The sequence below is a fragment of the Urocampus carinirostris genome, chromosome 3, assembly GCF_059441175.1.
Source record: "Urocampus carinirostris isolate Australia breed hairy pipefish chromosome 3, RoL_Ucar_1.0, whole genome shotgun sequence".
Lineage (NCBI taxonomy): Eukaryota > Metazoa > Chordata > Actinopteri > Syngnathiformes > Syngnathidae > Urocampus > Urocampus carinirostris.
This window is the reverse complement of record NC_142351.1, coordinates 433,264-455,520: the sequence shown is the minus strand read 5'-3', so window position 1 is coordinate 455,520 and position 22,257 is coordinate 433,264. Positions and strand designations below refer to the sequence as shown.

General features: G+C 44.1%; 1 protein-coding gene across 1 annotated transcript in view; it reads right to left on the bottom strand.

Annotated features, from left to right (window-relative positions):
- LOC148368184 (uncharacterized) overlaps window positions 1-22,257 on the bottom strand; it is a 316,699-nt gene that overhangs the window by 269,029 nt on the left and 25,413 nt on the right. The window contains exon 5 of the mRNA XM_088329674.1: window positions 12,737-13,003. Coding sequence (XP_088185800.1) covers window positions 12,737-13,003 — 267 coding nt within the window. The remainder of the gene's footprint in view (window positions 1-12,736; window positions 13,004-22,257) is intronic.

The following is a 22,257-nucleotide window of genomic DNA, read 5'->3' as shown; positions in this document are numbered from 1 at the left end:
ATTCTGAGGGTTCATCGGACGACCTCTGGGCCCTCGATTTTTGGATTATTGGTGATGTATTTTGGGTTTTGGGGAATTATTTGTAACTGGCCTGTGATTTTTTTCCCTTGGATTACCGGTGTTGCCATGTGACGTGTTTGGATTTATTTTTATTTTTCCCTGGGGGACTTCTGGAGCCGTCCCTTGAGGGGGGGGTTCTGTCGTGATTACCTAACCGGAGTCACCTGAGGTAATCAGCTGGTGTGCTGGAACGCGATCTCTTGATTGGTGGAAGTCTACTACATAAGCTGTCAGCGTCCAGAGATGGACGTTCGAGTGTCTTCCTCATTTCCTGAGTTAACCTCCAACATTCAAGGTACCACAAGTCCATGTATATTCCAAGTCTGATTCTCGTTGCCTGACCCCTGTCTGTTAAAAGTTTACGATCTACTCTTCCGTCCCGGCCACCGACTTACCTGCTACGTTTCGCCACGCGTTATCACCACGGAGTTGCCATATCGTCCCAAGAGGCTTTCCACTGCCAAGGCTCGACGTCCCAAGCCTGCTCCACCGAATCTTGTCACAATAAAGCCTTTAACTGACGCTATTGGATCCGAGTCCTTGTTCTGTTCCTTGACACAAATCACCCAGAAAAAAAAAGAAAGCGCGATACAATCATTGACTTTTTTAAAGAGGAGTCTGCCAGAGTACAGAAAAGGAAACTGAGGCCAAAACCGAGCGGTTCCCGATCCTTTTTGGGAAGCTCGTGGACAAATTTCCACAACTGTGACATCTCTGCCATGTTTCCCTTTGTTTTATAAAAGGAAAATATTTGATTTCATTAAGAACACAAGAAAGTTCCAGTTTGTGATTTCCAGTTAGATGGAAGTATTGGTACATTTTTGTTACATTTTGTGACACATTATTAATTTACTCTTATGTATTCCGGCCCAATGTGAGTTTGTTTTCTGAGAGTAAACTATTTTTTAACCCAGAGTGATTTGTAGTTGTTTTCTGTCCAACAGTCACATAGTTCACACACAGTATCTCACATTATGAAATAAACCACCAAGGGGTTTAATGAATAGGGGCTGCACTTACAGAAACAATATACCAAATACACAAGTATGTACATGAACTTGTGTAGACCTCAGGACAAATAGTGACTGCAGCAGTAATAACTAATAAGGATCCGAAATAAAAGAGGAACGGAACTTTTTCAAGTTGATCCAACCATATGATGCGGGGCTTGCGCTTTGTTACATCAGTGAGGCTAGTCCATCTCTTCTGGCATTTCCATATGTTTCGTCGGGGTCAGAGAGTTCTGGAATTGGCAGCCGCAGGTCCAGATTGTCCTCGGATACATCCTGATCTGGGTCTTGGATGTCCCAGTTGTCATAATGCAGAAAAGCACAGAATGCAAAATGTGGGTCTGACTTCCAGAGCCTAAAACATGACTTTGGGCAATTTCTTCCACATTAACTGCGCGACCCGGTGGACAATTCTTTGTACGGTGGACCTGGGAACACTGAAGACCCGTGACACCACACGAAAGGACAGACCGTGGGCCAGCTAGTACACGTAGAACAAATACTGTTTAGTTGTGACGCCCTTAATCACCAAGAGTCTCAAAGGGCTGCACAAACCACAGACTATTATGACACCATCCCCTGATCTTAAACCGACACGAGGGCAAAAAATACACAGATATTGTCAACATATGTGATAGAAGTGTGTTTTAAGCTTAGATTGAAACAGTTCCACTGAGGTTACAGATCCGATCTCAGGGGGAAGAGCATTCCACAGCACCGGAGCTCAAACGGAGAACGCTCAGGACCTCCAGCCACGGAGCTGTTCCCTCTTCGGCAGCTCCTGCGGGGCCCACGTGGCCTTCTTGCTAAGCCTGTAGTCCTGGATGAGTTCTGACTCCACATCGAACCATAAGCACAGGATGGGAACATACCTGTCCAAGCTTATGGGACGGCCACTCTGGAACATAACAGATAAGATAAACAATTTAGACATAAATGTCGGCATAGAAAAGGAAAAGACAGCTTTTACTGTGACATATGCATCATGAAAACAATGTAGAAATGATCTTTTTTTTTTTAAATCTCTAAGGGCAACTCTTGAATTCAATGACTTGTGAACTAAGGTGTTTGGGTCGTACAGGGAAGGTTTGGTAACGATATGTCAGCTTAAGGGTCAGGTGGACTGTTCTTGTGTTTCTTTACTTTTCATCGTGTCACACTTTAAAGACCCCTACTATACCTGGTAAAATGGCGTTAAGATACTAATAAGTAGGTTGTCATTTACGTCTACACCAACATGTGAAGGTGGGTTGTACGTTAACCCTTACTGAAATTGACCGAACGGGTCCTTTTTTGAACGAGTGGACGTACCTTGTAAAGATGAAGCAGCGCTTCTTAGCGCCGAAGCCGTCTTCAGTTTAGCGCATTTCTCCTCCGTTGATCGGAGAGACGGAAAAGGTCGTGAGCTTCCGGGCAGCATTTTCAACGTCGCACGGACTCTCCGACTGCCTCGACGCAGGTTAAGACTCGAGTCGTTTAGGTGCGACGTGGGCCAATACGTCACTGAGATAAACAGCCGTTTAGTATTACCGCCATCGACTGGACCGGGGTGGGACCTCGCAAGTGCCGTCCCATTTCTTAGGCGACGATGTTCACCTGCACTTCTCTTATTGAGGGGACTTCCCTGTGGGAAGACCTCATGGAGGGTTCTCGGGGCCAAGTGGGAGGAATGGGACCGGACATTTTGTTTCCTTGTTTCCTGACGAGGACAGCAGAGAAAATCATGGGGACTTCTCTCCCCTCCATTCAGGACATTGGCCAGAAGCGCTGCCTATCCCGAGCCAAGAACATCACTAGGGACCCCTCTCACCCCCATCGTGGACTGTTCACTCTGCGAGCCTCTGGGAAGAGGTACTGCAGTGTGCGGTAGAGGACCACCAGGTTCCACAATAGTCTTGTCCCCCTGGCCATTAGACTGTTAAATGGTCAATCAAACACATAGTAAATCTAAACTGCTGCTAATCTGTACATCTGTTGGTTTTGTTTGACTTTTTGCACTACTGGCAGTTCTTTATAGCTAGCCACTCCTTGCACATCTGTTCTCCTCTGCACTATCGTACTACAGTGTTATCGTTACTGTTTACCTGACTGCCCATTTTGCACATCTGGTTAGCTGCTCCTCTTGCACTCTTTGCACTACTGTAAAATGCTATACATAGCCATAATTATTTAGTATATTATTAGTATTCAATACTCCAACTCAATACAACATTTTATTTATATCTGTACATTCAAGGGAACTGTGTGGGTCAGATGTATCGACATTTCGTTCTGTATACACGTGTACTAGAATGACAATAAAGTAGATCTGAATCTGAATCTTAATCCACCGTATTATTCTGTATGGTAGTGTGTCGGCGCCAACCTCTACGTCAAGTACGCGCAGTGTGACATGATACAAGTACGGAGTGTTACGCTTCAAAGCGTCAGAAAAAAAAAACAAAAAAACAATCCTCTCTGTAGAGTATGCTACTACGACAATACATGTACTGCACCCCTTAATGAAGAAGTACAATTTAATGATCAAGCATTCAGGTTAAGAAATAATCAAATCATGATGAACTCAAGACACTTTGTTCCTGAAGAGTCAAAGACCTTAAGACCCATGAGCTCACTCGTGCATCGTTCCACAAAAGGTTTGAACACGACAGGCCGAAAACCTGCACCGTTGCGTTTGTTTTCATCGCGGCGGGTCACGTCGCCGTACGGATCGGATTTGGCTTCATCGTGCAGCCCTACTTACCGCCGTCACTCGGTATAAACCCTCAATACCGGATTTTCGCGCCCATAAAAGTCTCCGATTTTTTTTTCAAATTGTCGCTTTTGGAAGCAACGGAGGTAGACCGGCTCGGTGGCCTGAGGGTTGGGCGCCCGCTCCCCGGAACGGGAGGTCACAGGTCCAAGCATCATTACTCGAAACTTTTGGGGGTAATATCAGACGTTTTGGTGATCTTCCCCCCAAAATCATCCTCGACGACTTTCGGGCGCCTCTCGTTTGATTGCCGTCATCTAAAACCAACTTGGGAGACAGCGCCCTCAGGGTGTGAAAATACACAAGGTAAAAATACCCAAGCGGTGCCTGGTTTTGAAAGTAAACGTTGCGTCGCCACGGTGACCACGTGACAGAATGTCCGCTTCGGTTTGCGCATCCCTACGCGTCGACGTCAATTTCTCGACAATTCGGTCGAGCGGAAAGAAAAGGATATGGAAAGTTGAACCTGAAATGAAATTGAAGCAAACATTCTTTGAGCTGACAATAGCTTATTGTGTGTAGACATCTGGCGGAAGTCTTGAGCCGGGGGCGGGCAACCATCATGAGTTGTTTAAAGCAATGCCATAAGGAGCTTTCCCTTTTTGCCATATCTCCTCTCTGCGTATTTTTTGGGGGCCACCCCCTACGACGTTCCCTCCGAAATAAGGACGTAGCGGAAAGTAAAACGACCAACCTGCTCTGTTCAACACAATTTGGAGTATCTTGTAAACAGTTCCTGGACACTCTGGTTCTTGCCACGCAGTAGAAAAATGGTCTTCACCGATGTCTGCAACACACAAGTCAACTCGCATTTATTTGTGACGCCTTCAATGACAGAAACTCACAAAAGGAATGCGCAAAACACCATTGTAACATCAACCTGATCTGAAAGCTACAAGAGGGCAAGGAAACACTCAAAAAAGGTCAGGACGCAGAAAATGAAGAAACCTTGGCAAGGGACCGCACATGAAATATACAGGAAGTCATGGAAACAGGGTTCATAAATGGTTTTCACGGAGAAATTCGAGCACTTTTCAAGCACTTCCAAAGCCATTTTTTAATTTTTCTCCAGTACCTGCAAAGGAAAAAAAATCCAGCAGCCATCAGAAGAAAGTTTTTTTGTTGTCGTCTTTGATGATTAAAATAAAGTCGCTATCTTGCTCCTAGCGCATGCTTTGTGCTATTTTGGTATGTTCCTATCCACGACCTACGATCTCTATGTGTGAAGGGGCTGCTATAAACTGACATCGATTCTGCCATTGTGCTTCAACAATGCCCGAAGGCTCTGAAGGCGTTGCATAATAATAGATTTCAAAACGAAAGAAAAAAAAGGAAGAAGGTAATGAAAAGCAGAAAAATGAGCCAAATTCGGACTCATTTTTAGGATACGAGTGCATCCAATCTTTCAATCGACTGCTGATATTTTGCTTTTTGTTTTACTTATTTGACTCCGATTTTTTTGGGTGCTTTTCATTTGTGTCTAAATCGGTCAAGAAGGAATTGCAAATTGTCTATTTTAGCACTGAAGAGTTAACATTTGTAATTGATGTGTTCATGTTTTGCATTTTCAGGGATTTTGTCTTCAGCGTGTAAAAAGCTTATATTGTTTTACAATTTGTTTTGGTAAATCTGTGACTATTTTGATTGAATGTGTCCTTTGGGGATCCCCTGCAAACATATATGACTAACTGTTGAATCATTTGGTGAATAATGTTATATTATTATTGATAGTACATCACTAAAAAGAAAAACTTGGAGGAGCTGTTTGGGAACCAAAAGAGCCGGGCCCTTCTCAGTATATCCGGATTAGAAGAGCCAGTTTACTAAATAGAGTTGTCCTCTTGAGCCGCTTCTTCATTTATTGCATGATCTATAGAGTCAGACTGCCAATTTCGTGGCAATGGCGACAATTTCAAGCACTTCGCCCAAAACTCAGGAGGTAGAGCGCTCGTCTCGGGATCAAGGGATCCCAGTTCGAATCCCGGCTCGTCCGTGTTACATGTCGAAGTGTCCTCGGGTAAGACACTGAACCCCTAATACCCCCAATAAGCAGGTTAGCGCCTTACATGGCTGCAAGGCCGGTATTGGGACATGTGGAGCACATTGTAAAGCGCTTTGGGAAGTCATTGACTTGAAAAGCGCTAGAGAAATGCAGATCATTTCATTTCTCCCACTAGGGGGACATGGCTCTGGTATATATATATATATATATATATATATATATATATATATATATATATATATATATATATATATATATGTGTGTGTGTGTGTAACGGGTGTAATAATAACTTTAGTTTTGTTCCTGCTGAAATATGTTGTATAGTTTTTGTGTGTCTTGCAATGATGAGTCCAACAGCGCCACCTGCTGGTATGGGGTAAAGTTTGGGCTTCTGATTTTGTGATTGGAAGGCAGGGGTTGTTGGCAGTCTGCGACGCTAACGGTAAGCCACGATTGTTGGCAGTCTACAGTGCGCCGATAACGGTAAGCCACGATCTTTCGGTGCTCCGAAAAAAGTTAATTGTAAAGATTAAAACCACAGCTGACAAATCTCTCTACATGCAGAGTAATGTGATTGATGTTGTGAATCTGTTTGGATTTATTCTTGTTTTGTTTCTGTCGCCTTTTGTGTTAGTTTTGCCGGACGTTGCATGTTGTGCTAAAATGCTAATTCCCCTTATAGTGTTGAAAGCCAGCAGAGGTAGGAAACCACGTGTTGTGTGGGACTCATTTTATTTCCAACAACTGTATTAGTTGGTTTGATCCAGCATGGCGGCGCATGGATACATGCTTGCGGCTCGTTGTCCAGCTAATCTTCTATTTATTGCCGTTCTCTTGTCTTTTTTGCTTTCACTTTTGGACACATGTGTGGCCAAAAACACTTACAGTAGGGACGAACTTATTCGGTTGGGTGGGCGTCTAAATTTTGACTTTTCGGGCACTTTTTATAACGCCTATGATATACCGAGCGAACTTCAAAGAGACCCGGCATCCTTGTGGACAGCTATTCCTCTTAATAAACGACGGTGGCGGCGCCGTAAAGAAAGGAAACAGAAGCGTGGTTGCCGTGCAGGTAGATGTGTGAAGCGTGTGAAGTCCAAGCAGCAAGATGGACGCGAGTATGGACGCGAGGATGTAACTAATTCCACCATTCATTCCTCGCCGGACAACCGACGCTTTAAACTCAGCGCTCACGAGCGGCCACAACGCCGGGAGCTTTTGAAGATCTCGACAAAGACTACAAAGAGTTCAGCTAAGTCAAATGATTCAGCAAAGCTGAAATTTGGTCTGTTAAATATTAGATCGATTGCTCCAAAAGCTTTACTTGTTGATAACATTATTCGTGATTATAAACTTAACTGTATGGGTCTTTGTGAAACGTGGTTACGCCCGGATGAGCACTTAGCGCTAAATTATGCCTCTCCCCCAGACTACGAGAGTAGTCATATAGCACGCACGCTGAAAAGGGGTGGTGGTGTTGCGCTAATCTCTGAAAAATCGCTCAAAATTAATACACGTACCTCTAATAATTACAAAACGTTTGGGGCTCTTGTGATGCGGTCCCCTCAATTGTCAATTGATGTAATCACTATCTATCGTGCACCTGGGCCATACACAACTTTCTTAGACGAATTTGCTGAACTTTTGTCTGAACTAGTAACCTATGCAGACAAAATTATAATTATGGGAGACTTTAACATTCATATGAACTCCCCACACAGTTCACTTACTATTGCGTTTAGTTCTCTAATTGATGCATTTGGTTTTACTCAACTGGTTGACTTGCCAACCCATAAAAATGGGAACACGCTAGACTTGATTCTGACTCGAGGAGTTTTAACCTCAAACATTATGGTGCTACTGTGTACTACTGTTATCTCTGATCATTATTTAGTGACATTTGAGGTGCTAACTAAATGTAGAGTTAATAAAGCTGAGGGATTTAGCGGACGCAATATAAGCACTGGCACAGTTTCTGAGCTCTTTGAACTCCTTCCTGGAGCAGTTGCGTCCTTTCCTAAATACAATGGCTCGATTGACTCACTCATGAATGAGTTCAATACCACCCTGACTAGTGTGCTGGATTCAATAGCGCCCATAAAACTAAAATCACGTCCTAAAAGACGCACACCTTGGTTTACTGATGAAACTAGAACCCTTAAAAAAGAATGCAGGAAATGGGAGAGAAAATGGCGCGCTACCAAGCTTGAGGTTTTCCATCAAACCTGGTGTGACAGCTTGTTAAAGTATAAAGCGGCCCTTGCCTCTGCAAAATCGGCCTACCTTACGAAGGTGATTGCGTCTCAAAAGAACAACCCCAAAGCCCTTTTTGACACTGTAGCATCGCTTACAAGGCAACAGCCTATCGCAGACAGTTCGACACACTCTGCTCAGGAGTTAATGGTCTTCTTCACTAAGAAGATTCAATGCATACAGGAAGAAATTGCAAAAGATATTGTTAGTACCACACGTATTAAAGGACTGAAATTTACAGATGCACGACAGGGTGGCTGCCCTGGGAAAATGGCCGGTTTTAGTGAACTGTCACTTGATGATCTCAAACAAGTGGTGAATGCGGCCAAACCGACAACTTGCCAGTTCGACCCTCTCCCAGGTTCACTTATTAAAAGTATTTTTAGCGTCCTTGGGCCTTCAGTTCTAAATATTATAAATACATCACTCTCCTCAGGTGTAGTTCCAGCAGCTTTTAAGTCCGCCGTTATTAAACCCACACTGAAACGACCCAACCTTGATCCAGAAATATTAAGTAATTACAGACCTGTGTCAAACCTACCTTTTCTCTCTAAAGTACTCGAAAGAGTAGTGGCACAGCAGCTGAATGCTTTCATATCGGAGAATAACCTTTTTGAATCCATGCAATCAGGATTCAGGGCTAACCACTCTACTGAGACAGCTCTGATCAAGGTAACAAATGATCTCCTAATGTCAATGGATTCTGGCGCTTCATCACTTTTGCTGCTGCTGGATCTTAGTGCTGCTTTTGACACAGTGCGCCACAATATCCTACTAGAACGGTTGGAAAAATGGATTGGTCTCTCAGGAGCCGTCCTCTCGTGGTTCAAATCCTACCTCTCAGATAGGACGCACTGTGTTAAATATGGTGAAACGACATCTGAGCCCTTTAATGTTACCTGCGGTGTTCCGCAGGGTTCAGTGCTCGGCCCCCTACTTTTCAACATTTACATGCTTCCGTTAGGTGATATTATTCGCAAGTACAATATCAGCTTCCATTGCTACGCAGACGACACTCAACTATATCTTCCGTTGGAGGAATCTTCCACACTAAACTGTGGAAATTTGGAGGCCTGTCTCACTGAGATAAAAGAGTGGATGTCACTCAATTTCTTGCGTCTTAACTCTGAAAAGACCGAAATGTTAGTCATTGGTCCTTCTAAATGCCGGGACTTATTCTCAAAAACTGCTGTGAACATTGACAAATGTCACATCACACAGAGTGACTCAGTTAAAAATTTAGGTGTCATATTTGACCCTGATCTATCCTTTGAGATGCATGTAAAGCAAATTACTAGAACTGCCTTCTTCCATCTTCGCAACATTGCTAAAATCCGTTCAATACTGTCTCAGTCTGATGCGGAAACAATAATTCATGCATTTGTTACCTCCCGTCTCGATTACTGCAATGCACTACTCTCCGGTCTCCCGAAGTCCAGAATCAAGTCTCTTCAGCTAGTACAAAATGCCGCAGCGAGGCTTTTAACCAGGACAAAAAAATACGATCACATAACACCGATTTTGGCTAACCTGCATTGGCTCCCAGTTAGCCAAAGATGTGACTTCAAAGTTCTCTTAGTATTGTACAAAATCATACATGGACTTGCTCCCTCTTATCTTTCAGATCTGATCTGCCACTATGTCCCGGTCCGAAGCCTACGATCTGAGAGTGCTGGTCTTCTGATGATCCCGAGAGCAAAGAAGTCTTCTGCTGGTTGGAGAGCGTTCTCCATCCGGGCACCGGTGCTGCGGAATGCTCTTCCCCCTGAGATCCGATCTGCAACCTCGGTGGAAATGTTTCAATCTAAACTTAAAACTCACTTCTACTCCATTGCATATGAATAATAACCTACTCTTCTCGTCGGCTGAAAAATAGTCTGTGTAATATAGTGTAATAATCTGTGAAGCCCTTTGAGACTCTTCGTGATTTAGGGCGTCACAAATAAAAATGACTTGACTTGACTTAAAGGCTTAGGCGCTGCTGATCAGCAAGTATTAGGCCTCTGGGAATGAAATGACCACTAGGTGGTAGGAGTGGTTTCGATCCGATCTTCGTCAACACTTAGTGCCGCGTTTTGTTCCTGTATTTGCCGTATTACTCTGTATGGCGGTGAGTAGGCGCCGGTGTATATGCCAAGTACGCGCAGTGTGACGAGAAAAGCAAAGATATAAGTACATCCTGTTAACGATTCAAATCTTTAGTCTTTCTAAATAATGAGCAAGGGCTTTCGTTGGGATGACGTATCGTAGGACCCTGCCATCACCGTGACGCCCTGAATCGTGTGATCACGTCACCCGAGACATCAGGGGCTGAGAATTTTTGCAAAGTTTATGCATAAGTTTAGTCTTCTTGCAATCAAATGTTATTTTTCAAGCCAAGTGCCCTTGTGTTTATGGAAAGTATTGTTTTCATAGTCTAGGTATTGAAAATATAGATGTTTAAAAAGAGCACTGAAGCAAAACGTCTGCTTGACATGCATCATTTTGCAAGGAGCCATTTTTCTCAGAAGTTTTCCGGGAAACAAGAATATTTTAAGAAAAATTGGCAACGTCATCAAATCGACTAAACTGAACTGGGGTCTCATGAAAGATGAGTGTTAAAGCTGTCTTGTGGTGTACCCTATGCCTGGATCGCTACAGAGCTCGATTTTCTGTTGGCCATCAAAAACGAGTCAATATGGCCAACGTCGGCACTTCCCGTTTGAGAGAAACGTCTGGCGCTCGTCGGAAACGGTCAAAGATTTTGGAATTTACACAAAATAAAACGTAGGTAGGCAGAAACTGTGACAGGAGCGACGGGAGGGGGTGTTTTTAAAGGTTGAGTGCGACTTTTTCAAACTTAATCCTTACTTGGGACTTGAAGCCAAGAGATGGCAGTATTAAGGACTTTCCTGGCAAGAAAAAAAGCACGCCGTCGAGGTAAGGAGGAATTGGAATTGTTCCTTGTACTGTAGTGTATAATAGAAGGTAATCATATATAATAGTTTCAAAAGAAAGGATATGTAAATACCAAGACTAGAATAGGTCAGAGGAACGCCGTTGGCATAATAATACTATACATAATAATCTTAATCAATTCCCATCGAACATACGGATAGCGGAAGGCTAAAAACTCTCTTTAAGACGTGCAGTCTTGCTCGCAATGGAGCGAAGACGGCGACCTGACGGCAGGTCATCAAAGTACCTGCGAGCAGGGTGACTGGGATCCTCTATCGTTTTTAGTGTCCGTTTTATAGTTCGATCGATGTAGATACTATGCAGGGATGGGAGGCCGGTACCTATTTCTTCTGCCGTCCTCACGACTGATTCCGTCTTTGACAATTCTTTCTGATTGACGCGACCAAAGCAAACAGTCATTGACCTAGTTAAAATGGATTTAACGAGAGCACGATAAAAATTGACTAGAACGGATAGACGGACTCCGAATGATTGGAGTTGACGAAGGAAGTAGAGCCTTTGTCTGGTTGAATATCCGTAGCATTGACAGTCCATGTGAGGTCAGCTGACAAGTAAGTACCCAGAAACTTGAATGAATGGACCAGTTACGCCTCACTACCTTTAATTGACAATGGCACATGCGGGGGAGGCTTAGTACGGAAATCTATTATCATCTCCTTAGTTTTACCTATATTCAATAACGGCTTACTCTCATGACACCAGGTGGAAAGTGAATCCATTTCTGCTCAGTATTCAGTTTCGTCTCCATCTGAAATAAAGCCAGTAACCGTAGTGTCGTCTGCATATTCAGCGAATAGTGAATGGTCAGAATTGGGTTGACAATCGTGTGTGAATAGGGAAAACAAAGTTGGAGACAATGGACAGCCCTGAGGCGTACCAGTGTTGAAGACAGTAGAACATGAATCTTTCTCACCAATGCGAACGGACTGTTCTCCATTGAGGAGGAAATCTAAAATCCAATTTGACAGTAAAACGGGAAAATTGAGGTCATGAAGAAGTTTCAAATGCGGTTTAGAAGGAATCATAGTGTTAAAAGCTGAACTAAAATCTATGACTAAAATCCGAACGTATGAATTCCTATGCTCGAGATGACTTAGAATTAAAATGGCATCATCTACACTTCTATTAGCACGATATTATATTGGTACGGATCTAGATTGGATGGTAGAAAGGACTTTATGAATTTCAATACGATCTTCTCCAAAGTGTTCATGATCACGGACGTGAGTGCAATGGGTCTATAATCGTTGAGACATTTTTCTTCTTCGGGACCGGTACAATTGTTCAGGAGCAGAACTCAAAGACCAATTGAAAAAAACAGTAAAGACAGGGACAGGTTGAGAAGCACACTCTTTGAGAAGGCAGGGTGAGAGTTTATCGGGGCCTGGTGATTTCCTCTCTTTCAACCTCCCGAAATCACGTCTTACCTCCTCTTCACTGAATGATTTCTTGTATAGATCATGTTTATAGTTTATACTGGTCGAATAAATAAATACAATACATACAATACACAAATTGAGCAGCCAAAAGGCTTCTCGTTAGTGTGGGTTCTAATTTGTTTTGTTAAGTCCCCACTCTGTGTGAATGTTTTACCACAAACTGAGCAAGAAAAAGGCTTTTCCCCAGCGTGGAATTTCATATGCAACTTTATATAAGACTTGCTTCGAAACGTTTTTCCGCACTGGGAACATGTGTTACCACCTTCCAACTGCGAGTCGTCCTCATCCGTTTCCACGTGTTGACGGGAGCTGATGCTTGCAAACTCCTGCCGACCGTTATATTCAGGTTGACCTTGATCTTCGACGGTTGAAGGGACTTGAAAATCGTCTTCCTCTTTAACACCAACAGGCTCCCCATCCTCTGTCTCTTGCTTAATGTGATAAGGCCTCAGATCCTCTTCTTCCTCAATTTTAACGACGGGCAACTCTGGTTCCTGCCGCGCAGTAGGAAGATATTCTCGTCTGACGTCTGCAAGACACAAGTCACATTTATTTGTATTGCCCTCAACTCGTTCAGAAGCATTGTCCCCGAGTGCCAAAACACAAAAAAAAATTCTAAAGGCTTAGGCGCGGCTGATCAGTAAGTATTATCTCTACTGTGAAGAATAGGGGAGATAACATCATGCTTTGGGAGTGTTTTTTGCTCATGGGACAGGACGAGTGCATTGCATTAAAGAGAGGATGACTGGGGCCGTGTATTGTGAGATTTTGGGGAACAACCTCCTCTCCTCAGTCAGAGCGTTGAAGATGGGTCGTGGCCAGGTCTTCCGACACGACAATGACCCGAAGCGCCCGGCCAGGAAAAGCAAGGAGTGGCTGGATCTGAGTGCTGCATTTTACACAGTCGTCATGTTATCTCGTTGCAGAGGTTAGAAGACTGGGTAGGCATCTCTGGTCCTGCCCTGAAATGGTTCCAGTCTTACCTCGAGGACAGGAAGTATTTTGTTCAGATGGAAGACTATGTGTCAGACCAATTGGCAGTGACCTGGGGGTCCCCCAAGGGTCCATCCTGGGACCCCTCTTGTTCAATTTTTACATGCTGCCCCTGGGCCAGTTAATACGCGGTAATAACGTGTCCTACCATAACTATGCAGATGACACTCAGATTTACATCTCACTGACAGCAGGTGAACATGGGCCCGTGAACTCACTCTGTCACTGCCTTCAACAGATCACAGTGTTTATGCAAAATAACTCTCTCCAACTAAACTCAGACAAGACTGAAGTCATTGTCTTTGGCCCACAAAAAGCCAGAGAAAGGGTCATCAGTCATCTGGAATCACTTCGTTTAAAAGCTAAAAATCAGGTTAGAAATCTCGGGGTAATAATGGACTCAAACCTGAACTTTAACAGCCACATGAAATCCATAACATCATCAGCCTTTTTACCATCTCAAAAACATTGCCAGAATCAAAGGTTTACTGTCTAAATCAGACTTCGAGAAACTCATCCACGCATTTATCTCTAGCAGGTTAGACTACTGTAACGGCCTTCTGACCGGACTTTCTAAAGGAGCTGTAAGACAGCCGCAGAACATCCAGAACGCTGCCGCTCGGGTCCTGACTAGAACCAGGAAGTACGACCATATTAGTCTCTGCACTGGCTTCCCGTCGCTCAGGGAATAGACTTTTAAACAGCTCTGCTGGTGTAAAAGTCTCTTCATGGTCTAGCACCAAAGGACATCTGTGACATGTCGGTCCCATATGAACCATCTCGGACCCTGAGAATCTCAGGGACAGGCCTTCTGCTGGTGCCCAGAGCCAGGACTAAACAGGGTGAAGCTGCGTTTCAGTTCCACGCAGCTAAACCCTGGAATAGTCTTCCTGTCGACAGGGGTCTACTCTGACTGTGTTAAAGTCCAAGCTAAAAACAGCTCTGTTCAACTGAAAGGCTTCTATCTGCACTCTTCACTTTGACCTTATTTGAATTCATTGATTTGATTATGTTTTATCTGTGGTTTTAATTTATTTTAAAAACCACATTTTACATTTTCAATGTCTTTTATTGTGTGTTTTTAACCTGTCTGCCATATCTGTAAAGCACTTTGAATTGCCTTTGTAGGAGAAAATGCAGGTTCGATAATCTTTTAAGTCATCTCTTATGTGATTTAATCAAGTACACAGAGGCTTGCCATGAGGGGGAGCTCTTTATTTCGTCATCCCAAAGAACTCAGAGAACTCCAGACATAACAATGCTTTTATAGCTTCAATTTGAGTACAACCCAAGAGGCGGCGGAGATCTGACGTCTCAACAAGGAAGATGTTGTCGTACCCTTATTAGGACATGTTGTTCGCCTCAGTTTGCTCAGAGGGACCTTGCAGGTCTCATGCCCTTTTAGGGAAACTCAAGTGTCTTGCCAAGGACCTTCTCGAAATGATGTCAACATTCCCTCACTACTGTAAGCAAGTCTTTCTACATTTCTAAATGTATGCAACTCTATTCTACAAATGCAATTATATTTTCCACAACAGATGTACTGGAGAAAAATTAAAATAAGGCTTAGGAAGTGCTTGAAAAGTGCTCGGATTTGGCTATGAAAAAAATGTATGAACCCTGTTTCCATGACTTCCTGTATATTTCATGTGCGGTCCCTTCCCAAGGTTTCTTCATTTTCCGCATCCTGACCTTTTTTTGAGTCTTTCCTGGCCCTCTTGTAGCTTTCAGATCAGGTTGATGTTGCAATGGTGTTCTGCGCATTTTGTGAGTTTCTGTGAGTAAAGGCGTCTCAAATAAATGCGAGTCGACTTGTGTGTTGCAGACATGGGTGAAGACCATCTTTCTACTGCGTGGCAGGAACCAGAGTGTCCAGGAACTGTTTACAAGATACTCCAAATTGTGTTGAACAGAGCAGGTTGGTGGTTTTACTTTCCGCAACGTCCTTATTTTGGAGAGAACGTCGTTGGGCGTGGCCCCAAAAAATACGCAGAGAGGAGATATGGCAAAAAGGGAAGGCTCCTTATTGCATTGCTCTAAACAACTCGTGATGGTTGCTCGCCCCTGGGTCAAGACTTCCGCCACGCAATAAGCTCTTGTCAGCTCCAAGACTGTTTCCTTCAAGCTCATTTCAGGTTCAACTTTCCTTAACCTTAGTTAATATATACTTTCCACAACATTCGACATCTCGTATTTGGCCGTCGACGTCCATCGTACTTTCCTTTCAGAAAAGGTCCGGGCTTCTGTCTCGCTCGTTCTTTCAAAATACGTACCTTATTCCTAAATCAGTCACGTGCGCTAGGGCTGTTTCTCAGACGACATATTTGCCTAACGGTGAAAATTTTTCATATTCGTGAATCTTTTTATCAAATGCAAGTCTATTTTCCACAACACCTTGTGTATGAATTGTGCTATACAAATAAACGTGCCTCCCATAAGAAGCATATCAAGGTTCTAGCATAGCCCAAACAGTCTCATCTAAACCTTAGTGAAAGACCCTAGTCTTGTTTCGGAACCCTAAAATCGTTGAAAACTCTAACTTTCAGCCAAATAACCCTTGACCTAACTTTAGACCTAACCCCGTTTCAAACTGTAACCTTAGCCTTACGCTTGCTGTAACCCTAACCTTAATTTTTATTTCTACTTTTGGGAAACCTACATTCAGTTGAGATCCCCAATATGGGGCTCAAACCCTAGTTTATAATCCTCAACCTATCCCAAGAGCCAAGAAGAGATCAGCAGGTTGGAGAGCGTTCTCCATTCGTGCTGTGGAACGCTCTTCCCCCTGAGATTGGATCTGCAACCTCAGTGGAACTGTTTCAATATAGGATTAAAACACACTGCTATTCTATGGCATATGACTAACCTAGATTTTATTTGGCAATATCTGTGTATTATTTGCCCTCATGTAGGTTTTAGAACAGGGGAAGGGGTTTTCTTTTTCCATTTTGTGTGTTCTTTTTGGATGAATTGTTCCCCCTCTTAAGTCACTTGTACATACTGTTGGATAATAATTAGTCATATATGCATTAAAGAAATGAAATGATCTGCATTTCTCTAGCGCTTTTCAAGTCAATGACTTCCCAGAGCGCTTTACAATGTGCTCCACATTTCCCAAAAGCGGCCTTGCAGCCATGTAAGGCGCTAACCTGCTTATTGGGGGTAATTGGGGGTTCAATGTCTTACCCAAGGACACTTCGACTAGTAACACGGACAAGCCGGGATTCGAACTGGGATCCCTTAATCCTAAAACGATCGCTCTACCTCCTGAGCTACTGCCGCCCCAAAAGCAACAAAAACAATCTAAAGAGCCGCTTCTGAGACAAAAAGAGCCGTCTAATTTGGGTCAGTCAAGCCAAAAGAGTCGCTTCTCTATAAAAAGACAGAATTCCTTACACTACTACAAAGCAATATGCAGGGAGGGGCTGCTCCCTCCGTGGGGACTGATGCGCACACTGTGTGCTGAGGGGGCAGGAGAGTCCAAGCTAGTGTCCACTGACATACACAATTCTATACGAGATGACGTATGCGCTGCCCAGACTGCCCTCGTGACTACATCCACTTTTCTTTGGGTGGGCAGAACGCGTGTGTGGGTTAGGGATCGGCCACCCCCCCACTGGTAACGCCCCTAATATCCAAGATGTAGCAGAAGCAAAAAAGGACGGACCTTCCCAGAGCTGTTTGGAAACAGCGTCCGGTCGTCGACGTTCTTGCTCGGTCTCCTCTTCGGTTCCCCAAAGCTTCTCTTGAAAAGGTCCTTCCCCACTGGAGCACATTTTCTCAAAGTTTGAACGAAAAAACGCCACAAAGTGTCGCTCCAACCCGGCAGTAAAAAGAACACACATTCGGAAAGGACCTTAAATTAATACTTCTGTCGAGTTGACTTCGTTTAAAGTCGACTAAAGAACTTGAGGTGGTTTTCTCGACATTCTCTTGTTCGGCGGTGGTGCGGCAGCCATGACAGCTTCTCCTTCCGAACACCGCCGCAATGGATTGTGGGACAAAGATACAAACACTGGATAGGTCGACGTGCTGTAGCAGCCCGCTAACTCGCGTGCCCACGCGTCGGCCATCTTGGTCGGGGCAACTTCGCGCAATGGAAGTACATTGAGAAGAAATCGCAACGTCCTCATTTTCAAACTGATTTTCATGTGGCTAACTTTTTGTTGTCGACACTTGCAATATAACGGAACATTAACTTGAAAAAATACTTAAAAACTTAAAAATGCTTCTGAAAAAAAACACAACAATTTATAAACCATTACAAAATGTTGGTTATTTGGGGCAAGTTACCCGAGTTGGCCGGGATGTCTGCGGGCAGCACATTCACAGCGCGGCTAAGGGAGCGCTCCAGTGTACCCTGGACGGGGGCCATAGCGGAGGAGTTAATTGTGTTCATTGGCACCCTGAAGACAGTTTATTGTACAGTGAATGTGTAGAATTTGTCCAGACCTCCAAATACCTGGGTGTGCAGCTGCACAACAAACTGGACTGGACTGCCAACACAGAAGCTCTATGTAGGAAAGGCCAAAGCCGACTTGACTTCCTCAGAAGGCTGGCCTCCTTCAACATCTGAAAAAAACTCCTGAAAATATTCTACGAGACAGTAGTGGCAAGCGCCCTCTTCTATGCGGCAGCGTGTCGGGGAGGCAGCGTCACGAAGAAGGATGCCTCTCGTCTCAATAAACTGGCTAGGAAAGCGAGCTCTGTTGTGGGCAAAGAGCTGGACGGCCTGACAACAGTAGCTGAGAGACGGGCACTGGAAAAGCTGCGGTCAATCGTGGACAATTCATCCCATCCACTACACAGCATTATATCCAGACAGAAGAGCAGCTTCAGCGACAGACTGCTGTCACTGTCTTGTACTACGGACAGACTGGAGATCTTTTCTTCCTCATGCCATGAGGCTCTTTAACTCAACCCGGCGGAGTAAAGGCCCACATTAAACCACACCCCCTACCTTGCATATTACCAAATTTGATTGCAATGTGAATTCTGTGTAGCACTATCTAGATACTCTATAGAACACGCTACAGTGGGCATTAGCACGTCACATTGGGTATTTGTATATTGTTTTCTTTTTGCTTTATTATTGTATTGTTCTCAGCGAAGGGATTTTGCTGGAAATGTGAATTTCCCAAAGCGGATGAATAAAGTATCTATCTAACTATCTATCTAAAAGTTCAAATGTAACACGGTGTAACGGGAGTTTTGTTGAATTTCCTGCTGAAATATGTTTGTATAGTTTGCGTATAAGCCTTCGGCTCGAAATTGCAATCATTCCTTCATTCTCCCATTTCTGATATGACATTTCCAGTTGTCCTTAGGTAAGAAAAGAAAATGACGTTAGATGATTAATAGGTACTTAAACGTCCATTTTTGAGGTCGTGATGAGGAAACGAAGCATCTTTTTTAGAATTTGGAAATACTTTGTCTTCCTGTTATTGGACCAAGTTGTGTATTGATTCATTCAACTCATTCATTTTGATATCCGTCACCGTGTTTTTTTTTTGTTAGCATTTTAAGAGATGTGTTGCGGTATACAAAGTGCTGTCAAAGTCCCCTAAGTACCAACCTGTAAATTGGAACATCCCTCACATTTGCTCCATTTTTTTCACAATCTTGCAATGTGTGGGAATCATTAAAAAGGAACTCGTGTTCTTTTTAAACACGCTTTGGAGTTTACCTGCAATGTATAGGAAAAACGCTGACATTGTACTATAACAGTCCAAATGTGTTGCTTCATATACGTATGCTTGATATGGAGTTTGCTTATTTAACTCATGTTTTGGGGTTTAACATATCCAAACTTGCTCTTGAAGCATTCTAGTGTCTGACTTGGAAATGAGGAGGATTTGCTCTATTCACAGATGAATGATATTAGCTCAGGTCAAGTCAGAGTAATGGTTACACTCATGGAGCAAAGCATCACACTAAACGGAGTCATTCATCTATTATGGCTAGTGTCCTTGGGCAAGGCACGGAACCCCTAATGCCCTCCAAAAGCAGGTCGGGGCCTTGCACGGCCGTATTTGGTGTGTGAGTGTGTGTGTGAATGGGTAAGTGTGAAGCACATCGTAAAGCCCTTCAGGAGTTCTTCATTGACTTGAAAAGCATTATAGAAATGCAGACCATTTAGCATCTTGATTATCCTCAAAAGGTTTGGAGGCTGACTCCCTATAGGTATGCGAGTGTGTGTGTGTGAATGGGTAAGTGTGAAGCACATTGTAAAGCCCTTCAGGAGTTCTTCATTGACTTGAAAAGCGTTATAGAAATGCAGACCATTTAGCATCTTGATTATCCTCAAAAGGTTTGGAGGCTGACTCCCTATAGGTATGCGAGTGTGTGTGTGTGAATGGGTAAGTGTGAAGCACATTGTAAAGCCCTTCAGGAGTTCTTCATTGACTTGAAAAGCGTTATAGAAATGCAGACCATTTAGCATCTTGATTATCCTCAAAAGGTTTGGAGGCTGACTCCCTATAGGTATGCGAGTGTGTGTGTGTGAATGGGTAAGTGTGAAGCACATCGTAAAGCCCTTCGGGAGTTCTTCATTGACTTGAAAAGCGCTATAGGAATGCAGACCATTTACCAGTCACCATTTCTGTAATGACGAGTCCAACAGCGCCACCTGCTGGTACGGGGTAAGGTTTAGTTCAGCCTCTGATTTTATGACGGATAGGAAGGCGGATATTGTCAGCAGTCTAATAAGAGGAAGAGTCCTGATCGTAAACGCTTCATATTTCCATCTGACAAAAAAAGGAGGGAGAAATTGAAGTCTGCGGTCAATCGTGACGTGAACTGCTCGGCATCTCCACCTCCAAAAGATTTCAAAGACCAAGGACTCCAAACAAGCTTGGGCCGTGGTGAAGTCACTATCCAGTCTCCCATCACAACAAACCGACGCATCGCTCAAGTATAACAACCGTGACTATGCCTCAGACAAGGCCAAGGCGACGGCTTTCGTCATCAAATACGCGAGAGTGAGCGGGCGCAAGAGTGATAAGTCGAGTAGGAGGACAGTACGAGGGCTTCGAAGAGATGCGCGTGGACTACAGGGTTCCCCTCGGCAATGGCTCGAGTGCCCGTTTACTCTTGATGAGCTCGGCCGTGCACTCCATCAACTCAAACCAGGAAAAGCTGCTGGCCCAGATGGAGTTGTCCCCCGAGATGCTAAAATATCTGCCCCCGGCTGCACTCCCCATCCTTCTCCGACTTATCAACACCAGCTGGACCACACAGTGGTGCCCCCAGTACTGGCGCACAGCGAAGATCATCCAGTACCACAAAAAAGGCAAAGACCCTCAACTCATCGGGAGCTACCGTCCAATCGCCCTCACTTCAACAATCAGCCAAACTATGGAACGGGTCATGGTGAACCGCCTGTCAGAATGGCTTGAGGATCATGGGATTCTGAGCCCATGGCAGGCAGGCTTCCGGAAAGGCCCCTGCACCACTGACCAATGCCTCACATTGTCTCAATTCATTGTTGGAATTATATACATATATTTATCCTACAGTAATGAATTATATACATGTATTTATCCTACAGTTGACATTAATATGTTATAAGTGTTCTCAGCCCTTCTTGTTTAGTTTTCAGCCGTAAGCTGTTCTTCAAGGCCATGAGTTTTCTTTGTACAGTCTGTCTCTTTTAATCTTACATACCAATGAGAAACAACTTGACCTGGAATGCAATAACTCAAGTTGTTTTTCATCGAAGACCTTGGAAGAAGAAAAGGAAGTGTCCACACACAAACCAGCTGTGATCATCGGGCGGAAAGCAAGGAGTGTGAAGATGAATTAACTCTACGTAGCAACAGTTAGAACGCGGTCTCAATTAGTTAGATAGAAACCCGCCCCTCAGAAAATTGAGACTCATGTACGACAGGGCAAAACCGTAATAAAAAGAAAGGAGATTCGGAGATTTCTTCAGAGTGATTTGGGTGATTGGCGGCATACATTCTCCGAACCTCTCCTTGCAAGATTCTGATTCTCTTTGTCTTTTGTTTCAGAGCGTTTTATCATAAATATTGGAGACTTAAACCTAACATTCATCACGGACGGGTTCCAGTCAAAACAACGTCCGCGCTCTATTGCTGCCTTCTTCGATTTCAGCGAGGCGTACGACCGAGTGTGGCGTGCCAATCTCCTCCAAAAGATGCTGAACATTGGCGTACCTCTCCGGTTTGTTGAGCGGACTAAGGCCCGGTTCGCCAATCCTACGGCACGTGTGAGGGTTAATGGGACTACGGGACGCTGTCGGACGTTCAAAGAAGGCCTCCCCCAAGGCTCGGTTTTATCCCCACTCCTCTTTACCATCTACATCAACGACCTGCTAAGATTCTTTCGAATCCTCCACCCTCGTCTCCGGCTATGCTGATGACTTGGCGCTGGTCTGTAGCGGCCGTAATAAAGAAGAAGTGGCGGTGAGACGAGAGTCAGAGGCGGCCAAAGTCAACCAATGGGCCACTATTAATCATCTCACCCTCAACACCGCAAAGTCAGAAGTCGCCTTCTTTTCCACGGACGCTGCGGAATCCTCTTGGTGCCCAAACATCACTGTAGGGGGTTGGAGACTCAAGATGAATCCTACTCCTACTTTCCCGGAGGTTCGATACAATCGCCGACTGACCTTCAATGAGTATGTCCGGCACTTGAGCCAAGTCACGAAGCAACCCATTGCCATATGGCTTTCAATGATATTTATTTGGTTCATAATCTTACCAATTCAGTCAGCAGGCGGTGCTCTCGGTTTCCGACACGAATTCATTTGAAATAGCCTGCGTCTAG